The sequence below is a fragment of the Lissotriton vulgaris genome, chromosome 5 (genome assembly GCF_964263255.1).
Source record: "Lissotriton vulgaris chromosome 5, aLisVul1.2, whole genome shotgun sequence".
Lineage (NCBI taxonomy): Eukaryota > Metazoa > Chordata > Amphibia > Caudata > Salamandridae > Lissotriton > Lissotriton vulgaris.
Window position 1 is genome coordinate 1,476,930,214 of NC_141693.1, and position 18,799 is coordinate 1,476,949,012.

The following is an 18,799-nucleotide window of genomic DNA, read 5'->3' on the forward strand; positions in this document are numbered from 1 at the left end:
ACAGTAGGAGCTACATCAGGGCATATTTGGTCCATTTATTACAGAAATTCTACTCGCAAATGCACACTTTCCTACTTATTTTTTTAAAAACTTGTCAGGCAGAGAACCCCTCAATATCCCAGAAATATCAAGCTTGTTCATTGCACTTGTTTGCTCGCCAAAGTTCATTAACTGGTCTCACAACTTTCAAATTCCACCAGCCGCCACTGAATTGCTAACCTCAGACTCGTCTGATTGTGGACTGTCAGCCCAGGGGGCGGGGATAAGGACTGTGGGCGGCTGGCGTAGCCAATGAACGCCGGGGGCGGAGTTAGAACAGACTGATACAGTGCAACCCAGAGTGGGACGAGCAGAGGGTGCGAAACAATCGCCCGGGAGCAGCAGACTCTACTGCAGAAACTTGGAAACACACCCCTCCCCTAGCAGACATCCTCAGCAGACACACCGCAGCTTCCCCAAACTCGCGGCAATGTCGGCCCTGCAGGGGATGCTGCTCTTCAAGTCCCCCCAGAAGAAGCAGGCAGTGAAGCGGCACCTCCACAAACACAACCTCAAGCACCGCTACGAGTTCCTGGAGACTCTGGGGAAGGGCACCTACGGGAAGGTGAAGAAGGCCAGGGAGCGGAGCGGCAGAGTGGTGAGAGCCGGGGCTGCACAGGGGGAGCGGGGTCTCGCGCCGGGGGGGGGGGGGGCGCTGGGGGTCCCGGAGAGGGGGCGAAGGGGCGGAATGAGAGTTGTGAGACCCCGCTGGGGCCATGTGCCCCCTCTGCAGGTGGGTATGTGGCACTTCGGATGGGCAAACTCTTGGGAGGGGGTTGATGAGCCTACTTTCACTTTCATTGCTGGGAATCGAGGGTCTGTCCCACCCCTGAGTTGCTGATCCAGGTGACTGATGCCTCGCGGCACTATGGCTACTGGGTCTGGCTGTGCAAGGTTTAGTGCACTTGACTTGACGTCTCAGTCTTTGTTCCTTTCTCCCAGCTCCAGCTGCGGACACAGGAGTGCTGATGGGTGTGTGTGTGTGGGGGGGGGCGAGGGGGGGGGGGTGTTAGTTTGCCGGTGGCAGGAGCGCACTCTCAATTTAAGGGTGTCTCAGCGAGCTGAAAGAGCACCCCTAGCATAATGTTTGTACCTATGAGTGTTAACCGGGCACCAGGGATTGTTTTCATTATTCTATACGACCCCAATCCTTTGCCATGTTCTTTGCATGTGGTTTGAGTAAAATAAAAGATGCCCCCCCCCCCCTCCATATTTGATTTTAGGCATCCTCCATACTGAAAACATGTCCTTGTTTATTCATGTACTCAGTGCATACTGGCATAGGTTCCGGGGTTACACGGGCATACACTGTGCAAATGATGCAGATGTTTACTTTCTTCTACGTTTCCCTTAATTTGTGTCTTTCAGGGAATTGTATGCATGTATTTCTTACTTAAAATATTGTTGTTTAAAGGCACAAGGGGCGTGCTTTTTGAGCCAGGTAATGGTTTTACATGGATGTCTGCAGGTGCACATGGCTGTATTACTCTCCATTTGATGGATTAACTCATCTAGATTTACACAATTTAATCAGGGTTAAAAAAAAAAGCTAATGCTGAACAAGTATTGGATTGTAAACAGTGTGCAACGTTATAGTTTGCTGGTGGGTGTTATGGGAATGTATGGGGTCAGATTACGAGTCAGTGCAATAGAGAGCCTGTGTCCTAGCGCCTAGATACCCGTGGGGTGATCGCGCGCCCTCACAAACCCGGTTTCATTCCGTCCTCATCCCGTACTCTGGTACCGAGCCGACCCCTGTCAGTGCTCGCTCTGGAAGCTCTTCGAAAGGACGTCAAAGCGAGGGATAGGTACACGCTAAAGTGCTGAGAACTGCCCGGACAATGTTCGTTTCCTGCAGCGAGGCCCGGTAACCTATGTGAAATGTTTACCATCAGACACCCACCTCCCAAAGTAAACACTGACAGTCTGACATGCTCTCGATCAAAGCTGCTTGGCGACTCAACCCCCACCCCCTACAGTTGCGAATGACAAAAGAAACACCCCAGCATCTGGAAACCAAGGCAACGGGGGACCCCCATCCCTCGCCCTTCAGCGGAGGCTTCTATAGGGGAATACCGAGAGACTCCGGGATGGGGCGGTGGGGAACGAGTTCCAGAATGTATCCTTCAGTGTGTTTCTGGGGGGCAGCGAGGGGCAGTGAAACACTGAAATGTTTGGCAGAGGAAGGAATGCTCAGTGTAGATTTCTAACGATGGGCGCCCACAGCACAGCTGGAGAGGTAGAATGTTGAAGCCTTTGAACTGGACCTGCATTTTGAGATGTGTTGATATTGGCATAGGCGTGGGTATAAATAGTGCAACAGGTGCAGTGGCACCAGGGCACAAAGGTGTCAGGTGAGCATTGCATTCAAATTATGACTATTTGCTATCTAACCGGTGGTTAGTGACTATATCTATAGGTTCCAATAGCAGCCAGCAGCATGCTCTGGGAAGAGAAGACACCTGTTTTTCCAGGGTATGCTTTTGGTGCTTTTGTTTCTGCGGAGACGTGTAAACTGGAGAAAGAGCTGCGGGGGCCCCTGGCCGTAACTGCAGGGACGCCATGGCATGAAACCCTGGAGAGCTGCGTTGGCCCAGCGCGGGTCGGGTGCCTCTGGCCCCAGCTGCCCCTCCCCTGCGGTGTTTGGTGTGTCAGCTTTCTGTCTCCCTGGCACCCACCGCTGTTTATTCATCCGGAGGTGGGGGAAGCGCAGAGGCTAATCCGGCCTCGTGTGTATGTACACACCGCTCTCGCGCCGCGGTCCAGGAAGTTCAACACTAGAGGCTCGCGCCACATGTCCAGCGGTGGCTCCCTCTGAGGCCTGCTAGCTGTGACGCCCCGGGGGGAAACCGGGACCCCCGGTTCCAATAGATCCTGCCAGAGAAGCGAGGTCACGGCCTCAGCATGGAGGGAGGTGTGGGAGGAAAGCACTGTTCCTTTAGCACTGGTCCTGGCCGAAGCCCCCCAGAGTCCACACTCGAGCACAGCAGGTACCCCCTTCTGACACTCAAATCATCTTCTCTTTGCCTTCTGCAGAGGGCCTCAGCACGAGTTCCTTGAACTCCTGTCTCCACAAGGCTTCATTTGGATGAACATGAACTCCCTAAAGTTGAAAAGTGATGACTATGGTGATGGGTAGGAACCCTCTTTTGTGGGGTCCCCAGCATCGGCCCGATTCCTTAGGAGCCGTCCCTATGCCAGACTCTAAGGTCAAGAACCTCGGTTTCTGGCTGGATTACAAACTATCCATGAAAACCCACATTTCCAAGGTAGCTTCCACCTAAAGTGGCTCAAAACATCAGTTGGGTGCTTTCCTTTTCAGCTCAGAGGATGATCATCCAGGCCTTGATTCTATCTGGACTGGACTATGGGAACATTCTCTATCTGGGGTTTGCAATCCCTCCATCACTCCGCTTCTAGACTCTCATTTCATCTCCCAAAGCGCACCTCTGTGCCTAGTCTTCTTCGCGATCTCCTCGGGTTGTCAGTGGACAAACGTATATAGTTCAATGTCCTACGCTATATCCATGCAGCTGGGTCAAATGTTGGACCACGCTACCTGCAACAGCGAGTGGAACCATTCGCCCAAATTGGTCACTTCGTTCAAGCAACCGCTACCTCTGCAGGATACCCAGAGTCATAAAAGCCTGTATGGGTGGCCGCTCATTTTCCTTCTTCGGCCCCAAGCTCTGGATCACGCTGCCCGATTCACTGAGGAGCTGCCAGTCTTTGACCATTTTTTGTAAAAATCTTAAAACTTGGGTGTTCTGATTCTCCTCTTCTGGCTAGTTAACTCTATCTGTCTAGCACTGGGAAACCCTTTGTGGGCAGCTATGTGCTGTACAAGTCAATGTTCCACCTGTGTAATTGTATAGTTGACAATCACCTCAGGTCCCTGCCCCCGCTTCTATAAGGAAACAATCAGTTGGCTACAAACTTGCTACAATCAGTCTCTATAGTCCTGGAACAGCCTGTGTACAGTGCCACGTCCTGCCTGCGAAGGATGGCCCTGCACCTGCGTGTATCTGGACAGCCTTCTTTGTGTGATCTCATGCTTGCATCTCTGATGCTCCAGATCAGACACACCTGGGCCTGAGCTACCTGCGGACACCCCTTTTACTGACTTCTCTTCAGATCCACCTATTGCCATCCATCCTGGGTTTAATAGCAAGAGTATTTTAAAGGGGCGCCCGGTGTGCTTTATACAGTTGTCATTGTTTCTGGAACAACAGTTCATTCCTAGTTTTTGGGAGCTGATAGGGCGCACCACACATTGTACAAGCGCAGGGGCCAGCCCCCACTGGGGATCGAAGAGCCCGGTGAGAGCCACATGATAGCCTCGCTCTTCGTGTCCCTGGGGTGAAGTGGGGGTAATGCTCCTGTAATCTACACTGATGTGTTTACCTTGCATAAAGGGAGCAGGGACACCAGCCGGCTGGTGTTTGCTTACCTGTGTTAAACGTGGCTCGGCGGGGGTTGGGAGAGCTTTCGCCCAGCCCTGGTGCAGGGTAGAACCTTTCATCGCTGATGGGTGGAGGAGGGTGTGTGCTTGAGAGCAGGAACCAGGTGTTGCATTTTATGAAGCTGTAATTTCATACAGGCGGATTAGTCGTGCCTGGCACGTGAGATGGTGCAGGTGTGTTTCCAACCTTCCCACGGGCACCCCACCTGTAGGGCCGCCACCTGCTGCATATGGGGAATGTGCGTCACCAGCCACTCTTAGCCCGCAGGGATCTTGGAACACTTAACTAAAGTGTCCTGGGGGCCTGATATGTATGCCCCCTACCTCAAACCGATCAGCCCTTCTGAGCTGTCTCGTGAGTAATGTCATGCTACAAGTAATGGCTGGAGCAAATGTCCCCTCTTGCTGAAAGAACCCTACAGGTGATGAGGGAGCGAATGTCCTATGTTACTGATAGCACCCTACAGGTGATGAGGGAGCGAATGTCCTATGTTACTGATAGAACCCTACAGGTGATGAGGGAGCGAATGTCCCCTCTTACTGAAAGAACCCTACAGGTGATGGAGGGAGCGAGTATCCCATGTTACTGACAGAACCCTACAGGTGATGGAGGGAGCGAGTATCCCATGTTACTGACAGAATCCTACAGGTGATGGAGGGAGCGAGTGTCCCATGTTACTGACAGAGCCCTACAGGTGATGGAGGGAGCGAATGTCCCCTCTTACTGAAAGAACCCCACAGGTGATGGAGGGAGCGAATGTCCCCTCTTACTGAAAGAACCCTACAGGTGATGGAGGGAGCGAGTATCCCATGTTACTGATAGAACCCTACATACAGGTGATGGAGGGAGCGAGTATCCCATGTTACTGACAGAACCCTACAGGTGATGGAGGGAGTGAGTGTCCCATGTTACTGACAGGAACACTACAGGTGATGGAGAGAGCGAATGTCCCCTGTTACTGATATAACTCAAGAGGTGATGGAGGGAATGAGTGCCTCATGTTACTGACAGAATCCTATAGGTGAAAGCCCGATTGGTTGTCCGCCATTACTGATAGAACCCTACAGGTGATGTAGGGAACGAATGTCCCATGTTACTGACAGAGCCCTACAAGTGATGGAGGTAACGAATGTCCCTTGTTACTGACAGGAACCCTACAGGTGATGGAGGGAATGAGTGCCTCATGTTACTGACAGAATCCTATAGGTGAAAGCCCGAGTGGTTGTCTGCTATTACTGATAGAATCCTACAGTTGGCGACTAGAGTGATTGCCTCCTGTTAGTGAGAGAGCCATAACGGGGAAGCCTGGGTGATCATCTTCTGTTACTGATGGAATCCTAAGGGTGAACGCTTGAGTGATTGTCGCCTGCTGCTGATGGACCAGTGGACCACCTGCAGAGGGCTGGATTGATTGTCTCCTCAGTGATATGGCCGCCGTCTGGAGTAAGTAGCTAAATGAGCCCCCGGGTTTCAGGATATCCCTCATCGCCTCTGTCCCGGGTTGATGGTGCAAGAGGATGATCCGTCGGGCCATCAAATACTCCGCACCGCTCCATGACCACAGTAGGCGGCGTGGCCTCCACGGGGTTTCATTGTCCAGTTTGCACCCTTGACCACCTCCTAGGAAGTGTTTTGTGAATTATAAAATATACTACACCGGTGCACCTCCAAAATGGTCACTTTTATCCTTTGTGCAGTTTTAGCACTTTCTTGTCCATCAATATTGTTTTATTGAAATCGACCTCCAGTAGCCATATGGTGTTGATAATTCACATTTTATTTTTCAATCGATAATGATCCACAGCCGACGTGTGTTTTGCTCCATTCGGGCTTCCTCAAGGCTGTACGTCATACATGGAACAAAAAGAAAAATACACAAACTGTGACCTATACATTCTAATTCCTTCTACATGTATATACATGTTATTGAGAACTTTCCAGATTAAAATATGCATCATTTGCATGCACCAAAAACCTCCAGTAGTGACCACCATCACCGCTTTACATGTGTCACGTGAATCTCATTAGTCTCCTTATTAAAAAAATCCTTGACTTTTTTCAATAGTGTTGCACACCCAGGAGAAACAGATGCTCGCCACGCAATTTGAAGAATACAACAGTTGTACCTGATTGTAAACACCCATTGGTTTTTACAATCAGGTACAACTGCAACACTATTGAAAAAAGTCAAGGATTTTTTTTAATAAGGAGACTAATGAGATTCACTTGACACATGTAAAGCGGTGATGGTGGTCACTACTGGAGGTTTTTGGTGCATGCAAATGATGCATATTTTAATCTGGAAAGTTCTCAATAACATGTATATACATGTAGAAGGAATTAGAATGTATAGGTCACAGTTTGTGTATTTTTCTTTTTTCTTTATGTGTATGACGTACAGCCTTGAGGAAGCCCAAATGGGGCGAAATGCGCGTCGGCTGTGGATCATTATCGATTGAAAAATAAAATTTGAATTATCAACACCATATGGCTACTGGAAGTCGATTTCAATAAAACAACATTGATGGACAAGAAAGTGCTAAAACTGCACAAAGGATAAAAGTGACTATTTTGGATGTGCACCGGTGTAGTATATTTTGTATGGTGACTTACTGCCCAAATTTGATTTGGACAGGAGGACTTTGTGGATGCCCCTGGTGGACGTGCATCAAACGCCGAGGTTGCACTCTTTATTGAGCGTGTTGATCTTCAAATTGGGACTAAAGTGATCTTGACTAAGAGAACATATACTGATGTGCAGGTCATTATAGCAAATCCACCATCCATTGTGTTTTGTGAATTATGACTTGACAGAGCACGTTCTCCTTCCCGAAAGAGTATTATTTTATTTTTAGGCGCCTTCAATGGGTGCAGCGGCCACCACCTCTAGAGGAAAGCCCTGCCAGCAGCAGCAGTGCAACCTTACCTCAGACTACACAGGGGCAGTGGTGCAGCTTAATTCTCCCAGTGAAGGGGCAGGTGTAGTGCAGATGTTTCCCATGCACTGACAAATTTCGCTCATACTGGCGTGAGCAGTAGTGCAAGGGAAGCAGCTGTGCAAACTTCCCATGGTGTTAAGCGGAAGCAGTGCAGGCTTTCATGGGGCATTGCAGCATTGCAGGCGTCTCAGACCGCAAGGACAGCAGCAGTGCAGACGTCTCTCGGTCTGCAGGGACCGCAGCAGTGCAGACATCTCTGTCTGCAGGGACCGCAGCAGTGCAGGTGTCTCTCTGTCTGCAGGGACCGCAGCAGTGCTAGCATATCTCAGTCTGCAGGGACCGCAGCAGTACAGGCGCCTCTCAGTCTGCAGGGTCCGCCGCAGGGCAGGCGTCTCTCTGTCTGCAGGGACCGCAGCAATGCAGGCACCTCTCGTCTGTGGAGACAGCAGCTGTACAGGCGGCTCTCGGTCTGCAGGGACAGCAGCTTACAGGCGTCTCTCGGTCTGCAGGGACAGCAGCAGTGCAGGAGTCTCTCGGTCTGTGGAGACAGCAGCTGTACAAGCGTCTCTCGGTCTGCAGGGACAGCAGCTTACAGGCGTCTCTCGGTCTGCAGGGACAGCAGCAGTGCAGGAGTCTCTCGGTCTGTGGAGACAGCAGCTGTACAAGCGTCTCTCGGTCTGCAGGGACAGCAGCTTACAGGCGTCTCTCGGTCTGCAGGGACAGCAGCAGTGCAGGAGTCTCTCGGTCTGTGGAGACAGCAGCTGTACAAGCGTCTCTCGGTCTGCAGGGACAGCAGCTTACAGGCGTCTCTCGGTCTGCAGGGACAGCAGCAGTGCAGGAGTCTCTCGGTCTGTGGAGACAGCAGCTGTACAAGCGTCTCTCGGTCTGCCGGGACAGCAGCTGTGCAGGCGTCTCTCGGTCTGCAGGGACAGCAGCAGTGCAGGCGTCTCTCGGTCTGCAGGGACAGCAGCAGTGCAGGGGTCTCTCGGTCTGCCGGGACAGCAGCTGTACAGGCGGCTCTCGGTCTGCAGGGACAGCAGCTTACAAGCGTCTCTCGGTCTGCAGGGACAGCAGCTTACAGGGGTCTCTCGGTCTGCAGGGACAGCAGCAGTGCAGGAGTCTCTCGGTCTGCAGGGACCGCAGCAATGCAGGCGTCTCTCAGTCTGTGGAGACAGCAGCAGTGCAGCCTGCTTCTAGGCTCCCTCGACATTGGCATACAAGGTACATGATGCACGTGGAGATGGTGATTCACGCAGGATCGGGTCTAGGCGGTTCTGAAACAGAGCCTGCACTCCCGGGCCCCTGGTGCTCGAGCAGCACGTCCGCCATTACTATCTCCACCAGGTGTGAGCAGCTTGGCCTAGTCTGATGCCAGGGTGGCTTGACCCCGGTTCTGATGCCCTGGGTCTCATACCTCCCGCACAACCAACTTTCTGTCCTGGGGCAAACTTAAGGTTTAACAGCTTTCGGAATATGTGGGGCCCCCTTCTAACGACACGCCCATACACACACATCTGCAGAGGACCTACCATTTCTGAAGTATTTGGGCCCACACGTGTGAGGACACTTCAGTTCTAAATTGCTATAGGATAGAATCTAGTGAGGGTCATTTAAAAGGTGGGTACATGGCGTTTTGCGTGTGTGTGTGTTTTTTTTTTTTTTTTACAGATGTGTGGGGACTAATGACCCCCACCCCCAAGTGTTTCCTTCATGAAAGCGGGCCTCGTATGCAGGGGTCTAGTACTAAGAGTTTTCATTCGTAAGTAACCAGCTGTTTTCCTCTAGGGCAGTAGGAGCCTTGCTGAGCTGCTGACAAAGCTGGGCCTCGTCGTCCTCAGCATTACAAAAGCCAATGGCGACGGCCCTTGTCCTGCTCGGCACCCATAGCTTTAGTAGTCTTTGTGCACCCCCTCTATGGTTTAGTCAAATTGTAGCTGAGAGATGTCTACGGTTGGTTTGCCTCGGCCTGGGTAGTTTTGGGTCATTTCTGGTCAGCATACGCTTTCTGTAGCGGCCGTTTTTACAGACTACTGTTCATTGGAGAATCCCTCCACCTTAATCCGAATTCAACCCTGTCAGCTGGAGTCAGCCTGGCTCCCAAAGTTCGAGGCCAGGAGTGAGAGGAGCAGGGCGAATTACACCAGTCTTTGTGTCAAAGTGGCTTTTTCGTTGCTACAATACCTGTTTTATCTTAATTTACTCTGTAAACACATCTAAATCATGGCGCTTATTCAGAAAGACGATATTTCCTAACTGTATTGTGTTTTATCTTTGCTTATATACGTGAACACTCCTGTAACAAAGGAACTGTTTTTACGCAGCGGTGAGTGACCTTCCAGTCTGCACTCTGAGCGCATCGAGTAAGCAAACACACTCTGTGCCCACAGAAAACTCGGGGGTTGTGAATATGCCCCACCCCTCGCGTTGTGCTGTGTCTCCCCTCCACCCCCGTATGTTATTTCTTCTGCACTGCCATCTGCACGCATTTTAATGCAGTTTACTGGCATTCACAGCCCTGAAGGACCGTGAGGCTGTCGACGACCGAAGACTGTGAATGTGACCAGCCTCACTCATGCCTCCAACCCCCCCCCCCCCCCCCCCCACCTACTTTTTATTTAGCACCACCCTCCCTCCCGCATACTGTAGTCATTCAGTGTACCTGCATCCACAAGCGTGGCGCATAGTCTGTGGGTGCTGCTGCACAGCCCCCCCCCCCTCTATCCCGACCCCCTACCCCCCCCCCCCCCCCCCCCCCACACACACACACACGTTCTATCTGCCTCCTGCACACCTCTGTGGCTCGGCACATAAGGCCGCGAGCTGCTGGAGCGCAGAGGGAAAAGGGAGGCGTAAATTGACTTTCTCATTTCCTGGCTTCCAACCAAGTTAAATAGAAGCCGATTCGGGTTTCTATGGTGTCGTCTGGGCGAGTGAAAGGCAGAATGCGAGGGGGCGGCTGGAGCGCTATTAATAGCTGCCTGGGCCCTGGTGCCTTCATCCGCGTGAGTGGGTGGAGGGCCCCTGTGGGTGTGGGGGAGGAGTGTCGGTGTTTGTGGCTCTCACGCAGGTGTGCTGCTGAGGCCTGCCCTAACAGAGGCTCTTCTGTCTGCAGTAGGGTTTCCTCTACACAGGGGCCAGGCCTCCGAATGGGCGTTCACACCCCACAGGCCTCGACTCTGTTTAACAAGTGCTGGTGCTAAAAATTGCAATTATTGTGCCTCATTTAAAGAATAGCGGCCTTATAGGTGGTCCTGCCTTAAAGATCTGGAACCTCGAACAACTGTTTCTTCCGGCAAAAGAATCAAATGCAAGATTCTCTGCACCCCCACAAGGACACTTGAGTCAGAGGCCACGCCATCTGCACATTAATTGTCCATACATTACATTCTAGCCAGAAACCTTAGGTCAGCCTCCACCCATCTGATCCACCTGCGAGCTTTCAAGAAGATACGACATGGTGGCCGTCCGCGGACTCTAAAGGCCCCCAGAGGGCGGGGCTCCCTGCGGTCATGCGTTGAGACCGGCACCCAAAGGCCTGGGCTTCAAAAAAACCTCTCATATCTGGACTTTTCAAACGTCCTTTTAAAGTGATTCTTCACAACCACGGATTGTGATCCGACGGGGCTCGCCTCCCCGGACTCCACACCAGACTGTTCTAACCCCGGAAGTGATGGTATAGATGGTCACAAGTACTGCTCCTGAAAATATTTTTGTAATAGTAATAATGACTCCGCTGTCTTGTCGCGGAACTGCCCCACTGGAAGGAAAGCAGCCTGCTCGTGAGCACTGCCCCTCTGAAAGGAAAGCAGCCTGCTCGTGGGCACTGCCCCTCTGAAAGGAAAGCAGCCTGCTCGTGGGCACTGCGCCTCTGGGAGGAATCAGCCTGCTCGTAGGCACTGCCCCCTCCATAGTGCCGCAGCCTTTTCACGGGCACTGCCCCTTCTGGAGTGCCGCAGCCTTCTCGTGGGCACTGCCCCTTCTGGAGTGCCGCAGCCTTTTCACGGGCACTGCCCCTTCTGGAGTGCCGCAGTCTTCTCGTGGGCACTGCCCCTTCCATAGTGCAACAGCTTTTTCACGGGCACTGCCCCTTTCGGAGTGCAGTAGCCTTCTCGTGGGCACTGCTGTTTTTTTTAAACTAACCCTTCCAATCTGCCCTCCGCTCCTTTTCCGCCGCCTCTAAACTCCCCTTCTAACATATTTTCAGATTCCATGCCAGCCTGGCTGTCGGAAAACCTGAAGCTCACACTCCCTAAACTCACTGACCACGCTGTGTCGTACTGTCCCTTTCAAAGTACAAGTCTTGTTCCGGGTACAAGTACTGCTCATTTAAAAGTACATTTGTCATGTGGATTATGTCCTCTTCGGAGTGCAGCAGTCTGTCTAGTAGCTTGAAATGTCCTTTTCATGCTACAACACTCTTGCTAGACCTGCACCGGGCATCGATGACCTGCAGGGGGCGCCCGAGGGCTGCTTGCGGTTCATGTCGTTAAAGTGAAGGCATATTTGGGTCTACTCCTGCGCGCATCGCCCTGCATGGGCTCGGGGTCTGCCCTGGGGTGGGCCCTCGGGCCCAGCTTCAGTCAGCCCCCCGGCGGTTGCCAGGGCTGCCATGAAGCGAGCTCTGGCCATTGTGTCCCGGATCCCCTTACAGGATTAGCCCTAGTTCCGCATTCCGCAAGACAAGGGCGGCCGGTGCCTCGGGGTGTACATTCACGCAGCCCGCTTTGTCCTGGACCCCTTTCACTCTGCGGATTAGGTGGCGCTTCTGTCGCGGCTCGGCCGTCACCCGGCCAACGCAAGCCCATAAAAACCACTTTCAGTGCGTGCTCTGCCGAGCCGAGCCTCCGACTTACGTGCAGCCGTGCCCAGGGTGCGTGGAGTGGGTGCTTACTGAGTCATCCGTGGCATCCCTAGCAGGCGAGGGCTCAGGGGACCACAGATAGAACTGGCAGGCTTCTGCAACAGGCAAACATTAAGATGGTGCGCCCCCCCCCCCCCCCCACCCCCTCACACCTCTCTCTTCCCTCTCTATGTCTCTCTCCCTCTCAATATATATATATATATATATATATATATATATACAGTCATGTTTAAACAATTTAAGGAAACGCACGTTGGATAGCCTGAATTAATCTGTACACATTTGCAAACCAAGGGCCAGATCCTGTGGGTCATGTACTAACACTATTTTGGGACTCACAAATAATTTACGACTCGCAAAATAGTGTTTTGCAACTCGCTATTAGGAAGGGTCGTTGTCTTCCTAATAGCGACCCCCAAGCCATGTAAGAATGTTTTGCGTCTGCAATTGCGGTCGCAAAACACTCGCAGTTTGCCACCCTCTTCAAGAGGGTGGTAAATCACTCGCAAACGGGAAGGGGTCACCGCGGGAACCCCTTCCCTTTTTTGGAATTAATGTGCAAACATTTTTTAAGAGTAGGCAGTGGTCCCTGGGACCACTGCCTACCCTTAAAAAATGAAACAAAATTGTTTCATTTTTCTTTTTTTAAATGCATCCCACTTTCCTTTAAGGAAAACAGGCTGCATTGAGAAAAAAAAAGACTGCTTTATTTAAAAGCAGTCTCAGACATGGAAGTCTGCTGAGCCCGGCAGGCCACCGTCCCTGGGAGGACTCATGAGGCATGCAATTTGCGACCCCATTGGGAAACGCAAACGGTGTCTCTGACACTATTGTACATGGAATCCAGCAACTCGCAAATTGCGACTCGCAATTGAGCGCAATTTGCAAGTCGCTAAATGCCCTGGTCGTACATCTGGCCAAAAATTTCTTAATTTAAGTTATAGTTGGAATTATTTTGTAAACGTTGGGGTATAAGAATAGCTGGTCATGTGGCCAGGGTTAGATCCTAGCTTCCCAGCTTGAGCAAACTGTGATCGGGGGTCTTAGTTGCTTGAATATTATAATTCATGCACTGTATATTGCACGTGTCTGCTTCGTACCTCCATATTTCAGTTGGCGACTCGCTCTTCACAGCAGCTTAGACCTGCTCACATGCTCCCACCCTTGTTTGCTGGCTGCCTTGTCTGTCGCCCTCAGCTGCAGCAGTACAGCAGGCACCAACATGCATAGAACAACAACCTGTTTTACTTGTCTGCAGCATTGCTCTCCCTATGCTTTGCTGCAGCGCCCTTTTGCAGACGGGGCCACTGTTGAACGCGGAGGTTGGTCGTACACAGAGAATTGTTGGACCACTTCAGTCGCTGCTCCCTGCCACAGATGCTGACCGCTACCCTGCCTGGAGGGGAGTGAGACATAGCATCTCCTTGGTCTAGGTGTTGAAGATGTGCTCATGCAGGCCAATGGCACAGAAGAACATTCTGGGAAAACTCTTTTCAAAATTCTGATACCAGCCCCTGCACACTCATGCCCTTTCAAAAGTGGGCTAGGAAAGCATGATGTTTAATATACTGGGCAATATTTCACAATTAAACAATGACCAGGGAAAATAAGTGGGGCACAAGGGAATGAGGGGTTCTGAGATAACTGCAGTCAGGTAACACTTGTCTTCTTTCCCTCACCAATGATGCAATTGATAATCAGTTGGCCCACTCATGTGTGTCTCTGGTCGCAATACACTATGATATTTCGCCCCTTAACTATCATGTTAGTTGTGTGTTCATGCTATAAACTAATTGAAGCACCTATTGAATGAAATTTGGCAGCCTTGTGGATTGTTGGTGCTGCGTTTGGTTTGGTCTGGTTACCAGAAAGGGTTGGTGTTCGATCGACATGTAGCCTCTTTCACACTTGGTGGATCTATTCTTTGATTCTACTATTGGAGCCACCATAAAGTGACGGCATGAATGGAGTGAGCTCTTTGTATGGTATTCACTTGTTCTTATTTTTTTTTCTGCCCACAGGTGGCCATCAAGTCAATCCGCAAGGAGATGATCAAAGACGAGCAGGACCTGATGCACATCCGTAGGGAGATTGAGATCATGTCCTCTCTGAACCACCCGCACATCACCACCATCCATGAAGGTAGGCCCCGCCTCTACCCTTTATCTTGGTACAACTCTGCCAAGCCCAAAATGTTACTTCGAGTTAAGAGCTAGTTTTTTCCTTATCACCCCCAATGACATTCTTTGGAGATGAAAACACGTCCCCTTCCTCATCCAAACCTGATGCAGCCAATGGCTGCCTCTCTGTATCCCCTTTAACCTGCAATCCCAAAGCCTACCACAGAGGTGAAGACCTGTTCCTCTCTTATTTCAATCCCAAAGTCTATCTCATGATGTGAATGCCTCTTCCTCCCCTCGTCCAATGAAATCGTCTGTCGGTAGAGGTAAATGAGAGCACCCCCTCCTCCTTCGATGCCACATCCTTATTTTGATGATGAAGCCCTGCCCCTCTGCTCTTCCAATCATTGGGTGTCCCTCTGTAAGTGAAGGCTTACCCACTTCGCAACCAATCCCAGATTCTGTCTCTACAGAAGAAGACTTCCAACTCCTCATCCAATCACAAGAGTCAAGGCCCATCCCCGCAGTGCCCCGTATAGTTCCTACCTGTCTATGCAGCTGAAGACCTGAGCTTCTATTCATCATCTATTGATGATGATGATGTTGTTCATTATGAGTGGAAGGTCTGTCTCTATGCTCATTTAAATGTGTTGCATGATAATTTCCATATCGCTCTGCCGCACTTATACATGGCAACCCTAGAGGTTCCATAGAACACCCACTTGTATAGTGCTTTATGCCACACATAAACACTCCTCGAGGAGCTGAAAGGGACAAGAGAGCTGGAGATGAAGAGCTAGAACAGTGAAAAGAAGGCACAAAAACAATTAGTTTATGAAATGGCTGTATGGGGGAGTACTTAAAACACTTGTATTTGAGCCAAAAGAGCAATAGTGCAGCATGCGTAGCTGATCCCCCTGTATCTCATGAGTAGACCTGGAGGACAAGACGGGGAAGGCAGTAGCGTTAATGCTGCTGCTGAGGGAACAAGAGAGGAGTGATTAGTGGGAGACTGAGGGAAGCTTGAGGAGAATGAAGTGAGAACTTATTGTCAGGCATGGCACCAATGCATCAACAATATCATTGGCCAGCATCCAAGCACTACCACGAAGAGGGATGAGAGGAGATGGCAGATCATTTTTTAACTCAAATAAACTTATTGTATTATTCTGTAGAGACGAAAGGCTGAGTCAACCTAGACCGAAGGCTGAAAGCTCAAACTCTTACACAGATCACTGCACCAGCAGCTCAAAGAACAGAGCCGTCTAGCCAATAGAGGGAGCAAGGAGGAAGGTCTAAGAGTGCAGCTTTCTCCCATCTTTGCTCTCCCTCTTCCCCCCAGTTAGCCAAGCCCCATCTGTGTGGTCCTAAAGGAGATGTGTATGGGCCCTTCTGTTGCATCGCCTAAGCCTCCTGGCGCCCCCTGTGCTGGGTGGAAAAGAACGTTCTGGTACATTCCACACGAGTTTACGTGCCCTGGGCACTTTTACATAAAGCCCTGTACTCTACTGTGATACACGTGATCGCGCGGGCTGAAAGTGGTGATCTGCAGCACCACGTGACTCCTAGTGCTAACATCTGCGCACAGCGAGTGCGAGCCAGGCTGTGAGACCCAACCTAAATTGCTTCACAGCCATAGTGTGTAACTGGCAGTGGGAGGAAGGATTTGCTTGAGGCCTGGAGGATTGGGTCACTGGACGCAGCTCCTTTCTCCCACCCCTCGACAGATGTACTGAAGCCCGTCTGTAGCCAGCATTGGTTCTTTAGCCAGAGGCTGGGAGTCCATCAGCTGAGTCAGCACCTTATCGTGTGCCAGCTCTTTGGATTTCGGCTTTTGCTCTGCTCCTGTCAGCGAGAATTGACTTCTCGTTAGAGAGCAATTTAGCAAGGGCCAAACAACCCAGAAGTGAATTAGCATGACAGCGGTGCACTAGCCGTGCCAGAATTAGAGTCAGCAAAGTGGAACAGGACTGGTCAGCGTTGGCAGAGCGGTTTGCGGATACCTATTCTGGAACAGTTATGGGGAAGCACTTCATCCACCCTAGAGTTGCATGTGCAGAGTAGACGCTTAAAACTTGAACTTGCCAATCACAAACCTGCCAGTGAAAAACAACATATTGAAGTAAATGCCAGCAATGCTCTGCCCGTCAGCAAGAGTTTGCCCAGCATTCAATCGGGAGGGCGGTGCTTTATCGCTTCTTCTCAGAGCCCTGTGCACTCTTGTTGGTTCTGAGGGATCATAGACTCTTCAGTTTCTAGAGCATCGCTGGTGTGTGGAAAGGTCCGCGCAGGGGCTGGGAGACGTGAAGTCCATTGCTTTCTTACCAGCGGCGAGTGTTGGGATTGAAGCCACATAGCTACATCTACTGTAAGAAGCGACAGCGGAAAGCGCACCTCTGGGGTGGCAGACTCCTCAGTAGAGGAAGTCTGTGGCCGGCATGGCACCCTTCTACACACACATTGTACCTTTCTTTTATTTATGCTGGCTCCCACGGGTTGCCATATCTGATGCTCGCTTTGAATACTTTGTGTCATGATTCTATTAATACACAACAAAACAACTGAAGTCACCCGTCAAACAGGTCTCGTGTTTCCCCTGTGGAAGAACAGTCTGCTGAGCACATGCTTTGCAATCTGCCACTGCCAGTAGTTTTGGGAACACCACTTCCGCTTTGTGATTTAGTCACTGACATGTCTCCTCCACGGCTGATTTGCATATAGCCATTGTCTGACCTAGGGTGGTGTGGAGTGCAAAAAAACGATGGATTTGGGCCCAGATCTTTGGACTGGGGTGAATGTGTGACATTGATCCACATTCTGTCCATCACCTGTTTTGTTTGCAATGTCTCCTCCACCAGCTTGGATGTGAGATCAGCCGTGTTGTCCTGGGCAGAAATGAGTCTTGGGCATTCATCCACACTACAAGGCTTTCGGCAGCTGCCCTACTGCCTCATTTACTTGGATGTTCTGTCTGTAGTGAAGCTCTAATGTGGTGGTACTTGGGCTTAATAGCTGTGTTTGGCAGTTGCTGTGTCGTTCTCCTATTTAGGTCATTTTGAGACTAGACCTTTAAAGGCTGTTACATTTTTGTAATATAGATGTATAATTTCCATCTTAAGTGACCTTTCTAACCCTCTAAATTCCTTTATATAGTGCTTGGATTTTAATAAAAAGTTGTCAGCTTGTTTAACCTGGAAAGACACATTTAAACATTGTATTTAGAAAAATAAATACATTGATTTAATGAAATATGGCTGTTTGTTAAGGGATGTTGCACCCCTTCTGTTCTCTTTCGAAAACTTCTGAATTTTTAAGGGGGTCAATGGTAGTAGTGTGTGAAATTCACATAGTTTGCTTTTCTGTAATTCCCCAAAATTCTGAAAATACTATGTGAAATGCAAAACCAGACTTTAGTGCTATATTTCAGTGCAAAATGCATCCTTGCATTCATTTTGGAGGGATGCAAGCATGTTGTGCTGAAAAAAGAGTGCAAAAAACACAAGTGTTGCAAACCGCAGCGCTAGTCTTCTGGCAGTTGGTATTGTTCTCATGCTCCCACCTTAAAAATGTTCTGCGGACGCAGCATAATTACGCCACATGGCTTAATGACGTAATTCTGTGTAACAAATGTAATGCGAAATTCCTGAATTGGTGCCAGTGTAACAAACAATTCATCTGGGCCTAGTCACAGCCTGCTCCCTGTTGCCACAAACGTTTTGTTAGGTGAACACAACTGGCAAACTAGGTTTTGTATTTTTGAGTAACTCTTAGTTGCACTTCTCTTATGCTGTGCACACCCCTCTCCTCGTTCTCACCTGTAACATTGTTTTGATTGGTCTGTAAAAATGTAGCAATTCTGCATAGGAAACTGGGCCATATGATATTGATAAACACAGACTAGTTTCACCTTAAAAATAGACAAAAGTTTAAACCAAGCGTATTAATAGCTAGAGGGCGGTCGTCTTTAACTAAATGCCACTCTTTTCCCTTGTGTGGACCTTTCAGAAGCTCCTGCATGGGGGAGACGCTAGATGCGGCGCTGTAGGTTGCATGCTTTTATCCTGCACCCTTGGGAAGGGCAACAAAAGTCATTGCCTCTCAACCTGTCCTGCCTCGTGGATGATTTAAACCGCTCTTATTTACCATAAAAGGACCTGGCTGGGACTCTTCGCACCGTGGGAGGTGTAAAATAACAGGTTCATCAACACACCCATAACTGCCTCTGAGCCCAGCCGGGGGCATAGTTCACATTGGCACTCCTCAGTTGCTACTAAAATTCCGTTTCGGTTTCACGTGCTGCTGCCTTATTAAGCTAAATCTCACTTTTTTTTTTTACTTGCGCCTATTGCACTGATGCAATATTCAGTTACTTTTGCA

General features: G+C 50.2%; 1 protein-coding gene across 1 annotated transcript in view; it reads left to right on the forward strand.

Annotated features, from left to right (window-relative positions):
• The first annotated feature begins 355 nt into the window (after nt 1-355).
• The window catches only part of NUAK2 (NUAK family kinase 2), a 37,540-nt gene continuing 19,096 nt past the window's right edge, over nt 356-18,799 (forward strand). Inside the window, exons 1-2 of the mRNA XM_086923445.1 lie at nt 356-637; nt 14,324-14,444. Of these exons, the coding sequence (XP_086779571.1) occupies nt 470-637; nt 14,324-14,444 (289 nt within the window). The 5' untranslated portion in view covers nt 356-469. The remainder of the gene's footprint in view (nt 638-14,323; nt 14,445-18,799) is intronic.